This window comes from Calliphora vicina, chromosome 2 (genome assembly GCF_958450345.1).
Source record: "Calliphora vicina chromosome 2, idCalVici1.1, whole genome shotgun sequence".
NCBI lineage: Eukaryota > Metazoa > Arthropoda > Insecta > Diptera > Calliphoridae > Calliphora > Calliphora vicina.
Genome location: NC_088781.1, coordinates 68,881,916 through 68,898,811, shown reverse-complemented (window position 1 = coordinate 68,898,811; position 16,896 = coordinate 68,881,916). Strand labels below are relative to the sequence as shown.

Sequence of the window (16,896 nt, the reverse complement as noted above, 5' to 3'; positions counted from 1 at the left end):
TATAGTAAGTTTTTTTTTCATCAAATCTTTTTTTTAAAAATTAAAAAAAAAAAAATTTTAAAAAATTAAAATACAATTTGGAAAAAAAAATTTTTTTTTTAATTTTTTTAAAAAAAAATTAATTTTGTTTAAATAAAAATATTTCCAAAAAAAATGTTTGAAGTATAATTTGGTAAAAGTTTAAAATTTTTTACACATATCGACGCCTCCATTCTATAACATTCTAAGTCAAAAAAGTGAGTTTTGAGTTACGAGCTCTCAAAATTTTCACGAGATATCTCGTAAACTATATAAGATACGCCATTTGTTCTTTCACTGTTTTTAGTAGAATTTGAGTAGAATTTTTATAGTATTTTCTGAATTTATGAATTTGAATTGGATCATAGCTAAAAATGATATAGAATGTTTTAGCACGGAGAAAATATTGGCTATTGGTCATCTAAGTTTACTTAGCATGTTTTTGATAGGTCTATTGTTTTTAACTTAATCACCTAAGTATACATATGAACATACCAAATACACATAAAAAACACAACGTTAAGAAATATCCCTTTCATAACATACTAAGTCAACTTAGTTTTCAAGTCAATTTAAAATAGTCCAAGCAAAAGTATTCTAAGTGTACTTACTACATTTTAGAATGGAAAATTCTTACGACTATATGTGTAGTCTAAGTAGATTTATGCTTATAACTTCGGAACAGATCGGCCCATCTTAACCAAATTTTGACAGTTTTTAAATTAGAGAAGAAGATTAAAAACGTTCTAAGTACACTTAGAACGTTATAGAATGGAGGCGTCGATATGATCAGTGTGGCCAATTCTTGGTGAACAAAAAGGGCTAAATACTTAGAAAAAAAGGCTAAAAAAGGGCTAACATTTTTAATTTAAAAAATACATACACAGAGAAAACCGAATTTTACAGTTGTGACTACAATATTTTATAAGGGGTAACTAAAGTTTGGTTGCTTCAACTGAAATTCTTCTTCATCAACTGACTTTCTGTTGTTAGAACTGAAAAATTCTATATGTGCAACCGAATCATTCGATTGGCAACAAATTCGGTTGCTATCACGAATCTGTTTTCTCTGTGTATGTATGTACATTTGACACAAAAAAATAACTTAGAATGTTACATTTGGCTATGCCGAATAGACAAACAAAAATGTATGAATATAACACACGTTCAAATGAAAGAAATAAGATTATTTATTCCTGTATGTTGATTAGGCTGTCCCGTCGTTGGATGAGAAACATGTTTTTTCGAGCTACACTTTCACAAGAGGTATCAAAATTTGCGTAATTTTACACAGATTACGTTAAAGTAATAAAAATCGAATTACATGCCATTTTGAGGGCTCTACTTTTGAAAACGTTTTTACAAGCCTGAACCGTATTCTTAAAAAAAACGAGATACAAATTTATTTTATTGATATATTTTATACTTGCAATTAATGTACAAGAAAATAAAATATTTAATAATTGGTATATAATTTGAAAGTGAATGTTTTGGGTCAGGATTTTTTTTTATAAAAAATTCGTTATAACCGGTGTACGTTATAAACGAACTCCACTGTATCTAGCAAATTCGTAGTGTCGTTTTTATATATAGTCGTGGCATATTTATAATATGTGTCGAATTTAAGGATAGCGAAATATAATCATGAAAATAACAACTTTTCAAAACTTTGAAGATCGGTAGAGCTCTAAAGATATAGTTTAATTTTATTTTTAAAATTATTTTGGTAATCTACGATCAATTACGCAAATTTAAGGAGGTCTTGCGTTAGCGAAATAAAAAAAAAATTTCGGGACAACCTAATGTTGATCTTTAACTTTAAAATAACGTATATCACACGTATATCATATGTCGATGTTTTTAAAATCTCATATTTATCACCTGGTCTGCAAAGTGCTCCCAGGCAAGTTTTTTATAAATAATCATAGCTAAACTATTATCGATAATGAACTGAATTTTTCTTTCTCAATTGGTTGGATTGTAGTCTTTAAAAACCGTCAAATTTTAATTTAAGATGACCCTAACTTTTAAGGATCAAAAAATACATCGCCCATATAAAGTTAAAAGTATTCTCTTTAACCCTATATATAATTTTATTAACGCCCGGAACAGAGCGTAAATCATTTTTTAATATTAAAATTTTTAATCCAAATAACGCCAATTTTATCTATATTAGTTATGGCATTTTAATTAAAATTTTTATTTAAATCTTTGTAGTCGTTTTCATTTTACCTCCTTATATTTATGAGTCTAATATATGATTATCTGTACATTAAAAGTTATCTGTACATTAAAAAAATACAAAAATATCAAAAGTTACAGAAACACAATTTGGAGCAACCATGCAAGAATACAATATGTATTTTGAATTATCCATAAAAATGGCTAAATGAAAATAAAAAAGGCTAAAAAAATGGCTAAAGGCTAAATTACTTTTTTTGTGGCTAAACAAGATTAAAAAGGGCTAAATTTAGCCACAAAAGGGCTAAATTGGCATCACTGCATATGATAAAAAGTTATTATGAATTTTAGGTGACGATATGTAAGTATGTTATTTAATGTAACTACAATAAGTTGAGAATAGATCCACAAGTAAACTTTTACATACCGTGTGATAGGTATGAAAATTTGTGAATGTAAAATACTGGTGTTTGTAAAGTGCAAACATATTGTCAAAACACCTACCATAAAGTATACCACTATACAAACCTTGTAATCAAACTACAGGTCGCAGTTTCAAAGAAAATTCGACAAAATTTTGAACAAACTTTATTATTGCCCAAGGACGAAATTTATTGAATTTAGTTAGAATCGATCCATTATTTTTCCTCTCTGAATAAATTTAAGCTCTCATAAATATCTTAATTTAGTATCCAAATAAAATTCAACACAAATAAGTTCCATATATCCACCTATGACGATCGGTTCATAATTGGTCATAGCTTCTATATAAGGCTCACTTCCGAAACTCACTTTAACGAACATAAATCTCTAAAAAATGTCGGCATATAAATCATACCACTTCATATTATGACGATCGATTCATAATTCAATAATTTGAATCTATTAAAAATGTCGGTATTCAAATAAAATTTAACATAAATAAGTTTCATATATGTATTCAGAATTCATGTCACCGATTTTTATAACGATCATATCTCCCATAAAACGCCCACTAATGAAAAATACATTAAAGCGAATAAATAAAAATGAACCAAAATGTTGTACAGATGAGTTTCATGTAATCTTAAATCATACTAGCCCATTTTAGGGGAAGAAGTCCATATCGTGCAAAATAAAGAAATTCAACTTAAACAAATCTAATAAAAAATACTAGGAAACTACTTAAAATAAGGTAAATTACTATTTATTAATTAATTACTCAAAACATATGCATTATTTTGTTTAAGAAAATCGTGCACTTGATGATACGTTGTTTTGAATTTTTTATTTTATTTATTTTATTATTTTTAATAGTAGATGTTTTAAATTTCTGATATAATATCATAAACCGAAACTCTTCTCAAAACTGTTTTTACTTATATAGTCGATGTACTGTATTATTTGATACTTATGCCCGTAATTGCAACAAATATGAAGTTACAAAATATTTCGGTAACGAAATCTCTTATAAATCGAAATTACAATGATACAAATATTAATATTTTTGATACAATTAATGAATTTTTGATACTTTAAAAAATTGTCTAAACTTTTTTGAAGTCAAATATTTTGAAATGATAATTTTCAATTACTCATAGCGAAATGAATAGGATATACTGTCAGTATCTCGATGTCGAAAGATAATAAAAACTAATAAATTCGACAAACAAAAATTTTTATTGAGACAATATAATGCCTCTTATTAGAACTTGGGGTAATTTGCATATAAATATGCATTTTGAAGTCAAATATAACAAAATATGCACTAAAAAGTCGATACCACTTTAAATCCATATATGTGATTCGGAGAGATAATTGGTCTACATGGTATTTGGACGATCAAGAATAAACATGCATTTGCTACTTAGGAGTTTTTGAAGTTGTTACTTTAAGAATATCCAATAAAACAGAACAGCTATATGAGAACACCTGCATATTCTTGATGTAATTGTGTTGTAATTGAATAATAATAAAAATAAAACAAAAATATAGAAAAATAAATAAAACCAATAATTTCTAATGTTAAATAAAGATGTTGATCATTGGAAATTTCAATAGAAACTAGTTTCTACATTAATTTTTCATAGATTAACGATTAAGATCTCAAGATCACACATTATCAAACATAAACATGATGAAAATTCTGTTTTGGCCCAAGGACGAAGCTTATTGAAATCGCTTCATGATTTCATCCAGCCGGAGAATCCCAATATTATATATATTGTATATGACGTATATTTTGTTAGATGCGGCTTGAACCCGCCTTTCTAATGATACCTCATATTACATGTGTCGTTTTGGGAAAAAATACAAATATTTGCAAAAAAAAATCCTTTTTTAAAATCGGTCCAGTTTACGAACGCTTATAAGTTGACCCAAAAAGTTGCGCTATTCAATAGGTATCAAAGTTTGTGGAAGCTAATTAAACAAAGTTGTGCGATGTGGACACAATAAAATTCAAACTCACATGCCGAGGTTCTTTCGTTTTTCAAAAAGTCCACTTTTCGAACTTTCGACTTTTTTCGTTTTTACGACTTTTTTTGAAAATTTTTTTACTTTCCGACTATTTTAAACTTTTTACCATTTCTTGTAACAAATACATACATGAGTTCTACATTTATTGATGCGCTCTTAAATAATTGTTAAACAAATTGTTATCGATATCGACGAAACATATGTATATAATTTTTTTGATGTCGACGTGACTTTGTGTCGACAACAATTTACAGCACAACAACAATTTGTTTAAACTATTAGGACATTATGACTTAATAGCAGACCGTGTGAATCCCCCAATTATGTGTTTAAGTTTTTTTAATAAGAAAAACTATTATTGTTTCAATAAAAAATTTACAAATTGTTGTGTTCGATTTCGTGATTGGTATTTCAATAAAACATTTCTTTGGCTTTATAAATTTTGTGATTGAATACGAAATTTTATTTTTTCTGTGCTGAAAAAGTTAATAGTTCTTTTATATTACATATTATAAATATTCTCGGATGCTTGTTTAATTTAAACTAGAATGTAGCTGAAGACTAAAATAGTAAATCAAATTTATTTCATTATTTTCAAAAGCGGGCCTTTTATAGGAGTTATGATAAATTAATATATTGAGTCGAATTCTATATCAATACCTGTGAGATTTGAGCACGTGATTCGCGGAAGTGGACCTTAAATGTAAGCTGTGGTCAATTATGGGTCGGTTCTCACAATATTTTGTATTGAGGTTTATACTTATGTTTGTTCTGAATTGTATATATGTATAACCATTTTAGACTTTAATGATGTCTAAAATCATATTGGGTAATTTGAGTTATAGAGACATAATTGTCAAAAACCTAAGTGATAACCTAGGTGGCGCCAGTATATGTTAATAAAAGCGCATTTTTTAAGAATCCGGTCTCTATGTGTCTACTTAATAATTTGAGTTTTGTGTTGTTTTTATACCCTTCACCATGAGTGGCAAGGGTATATATAAGTTTGTCATTCAGTTTGTAATTCCTACATTTTTCATTTGCGACACCACAAAGTATATATGTATAGATAGCGAAGTCATATAGCCATGTCCATCTGAATGTTGAAATCAACTTTCCGTAGCCCCTAAATAACTTACATACGTGATTCATAAATCAATATGTCGGGAATTCTTCCGGCAAAATCGAGCCACAAATGGCGGAGATATAAAAAAACGGGAAAACCTCAATTTTTGGCCTATTTTTGATCTATATCTGGATTACTAAGTCATTAATATAGACAATATGGATATCTAATGATAGATATTTCAAAGTCCATTGCAACGATGTATATAAAACTATAGTAAGTTGGACCTACAATGGGCCAAAATCGGAAAAAAATGTTTTAACCCAATTTTTTTTTTCAAAAATATGTTTTTTTTTTAAAAATTTAAAAAAAAAATTTGGAAAAAACTTTTTTCAAAAAAAAATTTCGAAAAAAATAAAGTTTTGTTTACCTAAAAATATTAAAAAAAAATTATTTTTAAGTATAATTTGGTGTAGGGTATATAAGATTCGGCACAGCCGAATATAGCTCTCTTACTTGTTTTTATACCCTACACCACCATAGTGGGGAGGGTATATAGGGTTAGTGCTGATGTTTGTAACATACGAAAATATTGTCCCCAGGATCACTTTCTGAGCCGATTTAGCGATGTCCGTCCGTCTGTCCGTCCATGTAAACCTTGTAATCAAACTACAGGTCGCAATTTCAAAGATAATTCGATAAAATTTGGACGGAGCCTATTGAAACCAAATTATGCAAAAATGAGTTTCATATAAGTCAAACTCGCCTAACCAAATTTTGTGATGATCGGTCCACAATTAGTCATAGCTACCCTATAGGCCCACTTCCGAAAATCACTTTAACTAGCATAAATCTCTTAAAAATATTGGTATAGTTTATATATATACAAAAGTCATGTCACTAAATTTTATAACGATCGGTCCATAATTAGTCATAGCTCCCATATAATGCCCACTTCCGAAAATCATTTTAATGAGTGTAGATTTCTTAAAAATTTTGATATTCAAATAAAATTCAACACAAATAGGTTTCATATATGCAGAAGTCATGCCACCTAATTTTATGGCGATTGGTCCATAATTATATTGGTGTAGGGTATCATATTCCTACTTTCTTACTTGTTTTAATGTATAATTCTTCCTTTAAACAATGAAAAAAAAACTATTCAAATTTTAATAGTAAACATTTTAATTACTGATTAATCCATTAATTTCAGATTAATCACAAATTATAATTAATCGATTAATAACACATAACTAGTTTTTAACGTTCGATCTTCTTCAAGATAAATTTACAAAATTAAATTTTGAAAAAGCTCATCATGAAAAGGTTTTTTTGGAAATATGGTTGAAATACATATGTTTTGAAATTAATATAATTATGTTATGTTGGAATATAATAATACATTAGGAAAGTTTCGGATTATGACGAATATCATTATTTTTACCGTAACAGTTGTTTATGCTGAAATAAGGTATACATTGATCCAATTTTATGCATACATCATTATCTGAGTCCGTTGAAACTGCTGGTAAAAATGTGACACTAGTAAACAAATTAAATAAGTAATGATGGAACTGATTTAATATAAACATCAGTTCCCTGTCTACCCCCTACGCGTTAAATTTTTCACACGAAACTTAATTATACAAATAAAATATCTGTGTATCCATTGAAATAGGGCGAATAATATTGATGGATACAAAATCTTACATTTAATTCGTCACCACAAAATGTGGCCTCATCTATTGAGAACTGTAAATCTTCGGCCTTTTTACGTTCCTCACTCAACTGACGCTCCAAAAGAGCGATATAAGTTTTAAGCTAAAAAATAATGGGGAAAATAAAAAAAAAATCAATTAATACTTTTGTTTTCTGTTCAATAAATAAAAATGCAAGTATTTTTTTTCGTAAATTAAATTTATATGTATTTTTCATTTTATAATTAAATATTAATAAGTATTATTAATACATATAAACAAAGAATCATACATACATACATATATGTATGTAGTTATATAATTAAATATTGATATAAAAATGTGTATAATAAGTAAGTAATAATAATAATAATAATAATAATAATAGTTTTAAAATATACAATATAACAGAAGCAATAAAATTCGCTTATATCGCTTATAAATAATCAAAATGTTTAGAATTATTTATAGAATTATAGTTCAAGTAATTTAGCGTAGTTGAAGTAAATAGTTTCATAAATCTGCTCTCAGGGCAGTAACAAATTGTTTTTTAATTTAAATTTTTTTTTCTGCAAAAAAGAAAATTAAAAAAGTACAAGAGATATGTAATTTCGTTTGAAACCAATTTAGAAATTTGGTTTATATATTTTGGTTGTTTGGTTTACGGCGGCCATCATTCAACGTCATCTGTGAGGATTTTGGGTTTTTTTTTTGGGGGGGAGGAAAAATCTAAAAGTCTATTTGAAAGATTATCCAATATCGGTTTCATACTCGATTATTTGAATATTTATTTTGAGCACTACGAGGTACAGGGTCTCCTTCAGTTTTCATTCCTACTCTTACATCAACAACAATGTTAAAAGAAATTTAAAGCCAGGTTTCCGGTTAAAGTCTTCGTGCGAGATTACAAAAATATACATTGTGTGCATCGTTTACTTAATGCGTAGAGGCGTTAGGACACTATGGAGAATGCAATGTTTCTCATGGTTTCCACTCCAGCCACGAAACTCCCGGCGCAGATCAGCCAAACGAAAACTACGACGTGCAATGAGTCTGGCCCAACGATCAGCATCGCTAAGTACTTTCTATAGAAATGTGAATAAGAAAATGTAAATATAAATGCGTTGAAAACAACCAATTACGAAAAGAAAACGAAAAATATACAAATTACGATAGATAACAAAAGAAAATTCAGTTTTGCGATTTTCACTCGAACTTTTCATTTCACTTTCAGAGCTGATTTCAACGCACACACAGATTACGTCAAAATACAAATACATCCATATGTACATGTATGTACACATCTGCTCAAAATAATAGATACACCTAATTGGAAAAAATTTAAATGGCGGTAACATTGAAAATTTCCTCGCAAGCGTTAAGAATACATCATATTATTAAAATTTCAATCTGGCAATGTCATGTCAGTCAAAAATCTGGCAACTATTTGCTTTCATGTTGATTTTTAAAAACGAATTTATTTGAATTACAAAAAATTATTTGCTCATAAAAATAGATACACATCAGTAATTTGTAATTTGTTTATATACAATTTTTTTTTGTGCAATTTTTTGTTCCTATTTACGTGAAACAGTAAGTATAATTTAAATTTTAGCAACAATTTTATAAAAAATAGGACTCTTTTGAAGAAAATGGGACGAAATCATCATTGTACCGAAGATGAGAAAAAAATTGTTCAAACGATGAGAAATCAAGGAAAATCATTACGGGAAATAGCAAAGAGCATAGGAAGATCTTTACATTTTGTCCAAAATGCTTTATCTAAAAAACAAAAAAGAGAAACTCGCGGTAGACCAAAGAAAACCAGTCCAGAAACAGATAGGCGGATCGTCCTTATGGTTAAAAAAGACCCTTTCATATCATCGAAAGCTATTTCTGCGGAGCTATGTAACGAAATCAGCCCACAAACAGTTCGTCGTCGTCTTTTACAAGCTAAATTGCCGGGAAGAATTGCCAGAAAAGTGCCACTAATGCGCAAAAAAAATATCAAGACAAGATTAGAATTTGCTAAAGAGCACTTACAATGGTCCGGGTGTGAAGGCGAAAAAAAAATGGAGAAATATTTTATGGAGCGACGAAACAAAAATAAATTTGTTTGGAAACGACTGCCAAAGAAATGTACGCCGACCAAAAGGAAAAGAATTCCACGTTAAATTTACAAAAAAGACGGTAAAACATGGCGGGGGAAACATAATGGTTTGGGGTTGCTTTTCATGGAATGGTGTTGGTCCGATATTCCGAATAGAAGATACCATGAATGCTAGTGGGTATAGAGACATATTGGAAAACGTAATGCTTCCATATGCATCGGAAAATATGCCATTAATATGGACATTCCAGCAGGACAACGACCCAAAACATAGTTCAAGATTAGTTAAAAACTGGTTCTTGGAGAATAACGTACCTGTTTTAAGCTGGCCCAGCCAATCCCCTGATTTAAACCCAATAGAAAACTTGTGGAGTGAATTAAAGATAAGGCTTTCGAAGGAAGTTTTCAAAAATAAAGACGATTTATGGGAGAAAACGCAAAAAATATGGTACGAGATTCCATTGGAGAAGTGTCAGAACTTGATATCCAGTATGCCCAGAAGAGTGGAGAAAGTTTTACAAAACAAAGGTGGATATACTGGATACTAGCTTTACTTTAATAATAAACTAATTTTTTTAAGATAAAATTTATTAGCTTTTGTTTAATAAGAATTTTTAAAAATGTATCTATTATTATGAGCACCAAATTTTTCGAAATTTAAGAAATTTAATTTACTTTATAATATTTATTATTAATTATGAAATATTTTGTTTTTGTTTTTTACTCTCCTTTTAACTATAAATAAAAATTTACTGAATTTTTTTTATAATTTTACAATATACCATTATTTTTTTTCGTTTTTAAAAAATAAATTTTGGTGTATCTATTATTTTGAGCAGATGTGTATGTATGTATGTATGTAAGTAGGTACATTAGAGTGCTCCAAAAAAATAAAATTGCGAATTTTGACCGTCCCCCCCTCTAGAATTGTTCTATGTATTGTAGAAACATATTGTGTAAAATATTAGGATGATAGGATAACGTTAACTGGTGGCGCAACGACGCTGAAGTTTTGAGGTGCATTTATAAGGGGAAAATATGCAATTATTTCAGTTTTTGTAAAAATTTTGCCATTAAATAATGACTTTTACAATTTAATTTAAAAGAATCGAAATGTGTACGTAATTGTCGTTATAATAAGATATAAAAGACAAAAATTGGTGAAAAAATGTTAAAGTTATTAAAAAATCGCCAGGCCATTAACGTGTCTCATGCCACTAGAACAAGAAATTTATGAACAAAATTAACATATTTTGAGAAATATTAAAATAAAAGCTTATTTTTACTTAAAATATATCCATATTTACTTGTATATGAGTTTTTGTCCTCGTAGGATACCGTTAACCTATTCGCAGGTATGACCAAAAAAATTAAATTTTTTTAACGGCAGTTTCAAAACTCCAATTTCAAATTTTTAAAAATTTTGTTAAACAAATTTCAGAATTTTTTGATCATCACATGGGGATTTATTAACAACATAATAGGGAATAAAAATGTGAAAAAAGTATGTCAATATCTCCTATAGTTTTTCCGTACCTGCGATATAAATTTTGCGATTTTCGAGAAAAACTAATTTTTTGGCCAAATTTTGGGGAATGACCAGAATTTCCTTACTGTAATGATTTTTAAGTAAAAGCTATTCAGAATAATTAGTCCAGGTAATTTTAAATATAGTATGAAAGTTTTACTAAAATCGGAAAACTTTAACCCTTAAATCGTGAAGGTCAAAGGTCAATTTTTTCAATATATGGAATTTCTCATGGAAAGATAGCGAAATATTATATATTTTTGGGCCGATTTTGATGAAACTTAAGAAAAATATAAAATGAAGTCTAGTATTCACAATAACAGTACAAAAATGGAAATTAACCCTTAAGAGTACTTGGGGTCAAAATTAATGTGTTTTTCGTGATTTTAAAAGTTGAGGGTCATTTGGACCCCAAGTGCTATTAAGGGTTAATTTCCATTTTTGTACTGTTATTGTGAATACTATACTTCATTTTATATTTTTCTTAAGTTTCATCAAAATCGGCCCAAAAATATATAATATTTCGCTATCTTTCCATGAGAAATTCCAAATATTGAAAAAATTGACTTTTGACCTTCACGATTTAAGGGTTAAAGTTTTCCGATTTTAGTAAAACTTTCATACTATATTTAAAATTACCTGTACTATATTATTCTGAATAGCTTTTACTTAAAAATCATTACAGTAAGGAAATTCTGGTCATTCCCCAAAATTTGGCCAAAAAATTAGTTTTTCTCGAAAATCGCAAAATTTATATCGCAGGTACGGAAAAACTATAGGAGGTATTGACATACTTTTTTCACACTTTTATTCCCTATTATGTTGTTAATAAATCCCCATGTGATGATCAAAAAATTCTGAAATTTGTTTAACAAAATTTTTAAAAATTTGAAATTGGAGTTTTGAAACTGCCGTTAAAAAAATTTAATTTTTTTGGTCATACCTGCGAATAGGTTAACGGTATCCTACGAGGACAAAACCTCATATACAAGTAAATATGGATATATTTTAAGTAAAAATAAGCTTTTATTTTAATATTTCTCAAAATATGTTAATTTTGTTCATAAATTTCTTGTTCTAGTGGCCTGAGACACGTTAATGGCCTGGCGATTTTTTAATAACTTTAACATTTTTTCACCAATTTTTGTCTTTTATATCTTATTATAACGACAATTACGTACACATTTCGATTCTTTTAAATTAAATTGTAAAAGTCATTATTTAATGGCAAAATTTTTACAAAAACTGAAAAAATTGCGTATTTTCCCCTTGTAAATGCACCTCAAAACTTCAGCGTCGTTGCGCCACCAGTTAACGTTATCCTATCATCCTAATATTTGACACAACGTGTTTCTACAATACATAGAACAATTCTAGAGGGGGGGACGGCCTGTACCTAGAAAGTTTTTTTCGTCCATACAATCTTGGAGCACTCTAAGGTACATACATATTTGTTAAACTTCAAGTTAATTGAATTTACTATCTATTTATCCATCTATTGTTATTAACTAATTCATGAACATTATTCGCAGTTAGAGTTTGCTTTTGTTTTTCAAGCTACAACTGCTCATGTTTCACAGTTTAATGCACACGATTTTTCATTTCAATCTTGATTTGAAACCTTAAAATTTTGAAAAAAAAATATATAAAATTAGAAACGCACATACAATTAAACATAAACATTCAAATAAAAGCAGACTAACTAACAAACAGTTGCAATACTTATTTCTCTGTAAATAATAATAAACAATTTGAACATAAAATCAAAATTTATTTGTTATAAATCTTTTTTTTTGTATTTTCTTTCGTACAAATAAAATTATAAATGTAGACATGTCAAAAAAAAACAAAAAACAGCAGCAACAATAAAAACTGTTTTTAAAAATAATTGAATTAAATAAACAACAAACAAGTAAAACTGAAAATAATAAATAACAACAAATTAACATTTAACCAAAGTATGAAAAATAGAGCTCTAAATAATTTCATATAGGAAAAAACATAGTAAAATATTTTATTGAAAAATTGATGTATGTGTGTATTTTGAGTTTTGTTGCAGATAGAAGATGATTATATAAATCATAGAAATCTAAATGAATTTTTTGTTATTGTTTGATTTATTATAATTTAGTTTAATGTCAAATTAAAATTGAATTTAGAGCAATTATTTAATTAAGTTGAAAATGAAATGAAGTACTTGTTAATGAAAATAAACGTAAATAACATATTAGTGGGACAAATTTGAACCGACTTTGTGAAGTTATGAACATAACACTATGCTACAAAATAAAAATTATTGAATATTTTCGAAAAGTGATTTAGTAGGTTGCATGACTGTTAATCAACCTTATTTTAATACAAAATATTTCCAATATCTGGATTTACAGCAATATGTTTTTTTGTGACCTCCCTTGCGATCTGTTATTGAAATAATATGATGTCATTTGTAAATAGATTAAAAAATATATTACTCTGGTTCCTCTAAAGAGAGTCAACTGAAATTGGTCATATCTACCCACTGTAAAAATCTTACATAATTTTCTCTACTTTTTCACCACAAAATACAGTTGTGTCCGTCTTCAACTTTCATTGTAGTGTATTAAAAAAACAGTTTTTTGTCTCTAATGAAAATTTTGAAATTTTGAGTTGAAAATCTCAACTTTGCCGGCAATTGATTTTAAAGTTTAACCCTATGTTAGTCGTAACTGATCTGGTTGATACAGGCAAATATTTTTCTATTGTAAATTTTTTTAAACACCCTAGGTTTTAATCAATTTTTTGGTAAAAATATATTTTTACTGCAATTTTATTTTTATTATTCTTTTCAATACTTTGAATTTAACATTCATAATAAGTGAAGAGATTATTTTCAAACGCGCCTTTCTTTTATTCATATCAATTTGATACATTGCGACTAGTCTCGATTGCGACTAACGGAGGGTTAAACTAAAATTTTTAAATATTTTCAACAAAACTCAACTTGGTCCTACAAAAAGTTGGCCAAACAATCAAAGGTCTGCTATCAAACTGTTTCCAATATTATTAAACACTACCGGGAGAACTTGTCCGTTTATATAAAACCTGGTTGAGGTAGAAGGAATGGACCACATGATGTTTCTATATCCAACAAAAATAGTAAGCATTTTCAAAAATTCTCAACACTTCCGGTAGGAAAGCAGTCGGGTTAGGTCAGTACTCGGACTATTTGGTACGAAATGTTAAAGGCAATGCAGGTTTAAAATCATACAAGGCTCAAAAAGTTCCTGACAGGAACTCTGCTAATTACACTATACAACACCAAAAAAAAATTACGAGGTCCGACCAATAAATTTTGATAGAGGATACAAAAAAAAAGATACGTGCATCGGCGTTTTGAAAGTTTACATCTGAATTTCATTTGAGGCGGGTTAAAGTTTCCCAACTCTGGCACATTCTTATTGTAAATCTCCATACGAAACCATATGATTCTTACATTTTAGGTATAAAATGTGTTCAGCAGAGCTATGTAAAATGTTACGAAGAATATTTTTGTAGAATATGTTAACCCTCTAAATCCTCAATTCATGGGTCTTTTTTGTCCTTCTTTTACAAAATTGCAAAAACCACCATTATAACAGGGATTTAAAGGGTTAAACTGTTCTGCAAAAAAATTATACGTGAAATTTTACTATAAGTCCTTGAATACATCAAAACGGGGTTAACATATTCTACAAAAATATTCTCCGTAACATTTTACATAGCTTTGCTGAACACATTTTATACCTAAAATTAAGAATGTGCCAGAGTTGGGAAACTTTAACCCGCCCTCAAATGAAATTCAGATGTAAACTTTCAAAACGCCGATACCACGTATCTTTTTTTTTGTCTCCTCTATCAAAATTTATTGGTCGGACCTTGTAATTTTGGAAAAAATTTGATTTTGTTGTATAGTGTAATTTAGAGGCCAAAGACAGAGCACGAAAATTGAAGTTAAATTATATACAAAAAATGTACCTGTTGCATAATGGATGACGAAATGGGTAAATTTTTTTATGTTGCAGATGCTCGATGGAATGTTGAAGAAAAGTTTAGGACCCAAAAGCAGACACATTTTCCCAAAAAGTTCTTGGTGTGCCAGGCAATATGCAGTTGCGACAAAAAAGCCAAACATTTGTTACAAAGGGCCCTATAAATACCGAAATTTACATCAAGGAATGTTTACAAAAGAGGATGCTTCCATTCATAAGACTTCTTAATGTGACCACTTATTTTTGGCCTGATTTGGCATCTGTCACTATTGTAAGAATAGTCTTGAGTGGTACAAGAACAATAATGTGGTATTTGTACCAAGAGAGACAATTCCTCCAAACTGCCTGGAGCTGAGGCCAGTGGAGAGATATTGGGCTCTTGTTAAAAGAGAATTGAAGAGCACAAAAAAGGTGTCCAAAAGTGTGGTAGATTTTAAACGGAGATGGACAACCTGTTTGAACAAAGTGACATAAAGCACTATAAAGACCATAATGGAAGGGTTTTCGAAAAAGGTTCAAAAATTCATCATTAGTGATTAGAACTATCAAAATAATTAGTTTTTTAAATTGTAACAATAATTTCAATCAAATAAAAAAAGATTCAAAACTGCAAGTATAGTGGTTTCATTTTTATTAACATATATTATGTATGTTAAAAATTTTTCGATCTCAGTCCTTACTCAAAAAAATATTTTTATCGGAGAGAGGATAATTATTAGATATGATTTGGGTCATTTAAGAAGGATATCTCGAAATTCTTGTCCATAATTTTTGTATATTATGTATTTTCATATACATATATGAGATTCTAAGAATGTCATAAAATAAAGGTTACTGTTTTAGTGGGTCGTGCAATACATTAAACCTCAAAATATCGTTAGAATCTTCAAATGTAATCAATTTAATCTGTCAGGCAAAAAAAAAGACAGAATTAAATTTAGAAGTTAGCGATATGACTGAAAGGAGAATATGCCTAGATGCAAGGAAAAATTCTAAACTTGTTATATTTGGAAGTTATGGCTGTAAGCAATACATTCGACGTCCACTCTGTGATTTCGCTAGATGCCTACTAGTCTGCTAGCAAATGGCGCAATATTTTGTGAACTGACGGGTCTAAACTTGTTTTATTTGGAAGTTCTGGCTGTAAGCAATATATTCGACGTCCACTCTCATTTCCTTGTTAAACCCTGTAGACTGTGAAGTTTAAAAAATTGAAGTCCCTCGATTTATATAAGATAAAGGTTATAAAAATCAAACAAATAATTACAAAGATATGCCAAAAAATATAAGTTTTTTTTTTGGATTTTTGAAATTTCGTTTCAATATCCTATGTTCAAAAGAAAAGCATTTTTAGGAAAATATATTGAAAGCTAACTATGAGACCAATATTGTAAAAATTTGATAAGCGTTTAAAAAGGGAGCGATATTACACCATTATTATATAAAAATTAAACTTTGATCCTAGAAAAAGACAAACCAAAGCGAATTTAAAATGATTGAGAAACTTAAAATTTTGTATGACAAGTTTGTAAAAAACCAGTTTAGCAAGTTTTAACCAATTTGCAACGGGTAAGCTCCGAGCCTTTTCGAAAAACTTTGTTTCAAATATAAAATATATTTCATTATCAAATAACTCCCATTGAAATTTTTTTGGGGATTACCGGGATCAAACGCTTTGTAATCTCGGATATATTAAAGAGCGGGTATGCTCAACAAAGAAAAGGTTTTTGATGTATGTATTTCGAAACATATCTGCAGCAAAATATATATTTACTGAGCGAAGACGGTTTTAATAAACTTTGGAAATTTCTGAAATACAAACGGAAATT

The 16,896-nt window shown here is 28.7% G+C and overlaps 1 protein-coding gene across 3 annotated transcripts in view; it reads right to left on the bottom strand.

The window, feature by feature from the left end:
* The window catches only part of CLIP-190 (Cytoplasmic linker protein 190), a 114,354-nt gene that overhangs the window by 15,822 nt on the left and 81,636 nt on the right, over positions 1-16,896 (bottom strand). The window contains exon 9 of one of the 3 annotated variants that reach the window (XM_065501090.1): positions 7,436-7,546. In XM_065501090.1, coding sequence (XP_065357162.1) covers positions 7,436-7,546 — 111 coding nt within the window. Of the gene's footprint in view, positions 1-7,435; positions 7,547-7,652; positions 8,508-16,896 lie in introns of those variants that run through there. The other 2 variants (XM_065501087.1, XM_065501089.1) reach the window with 2 other exon arrangements.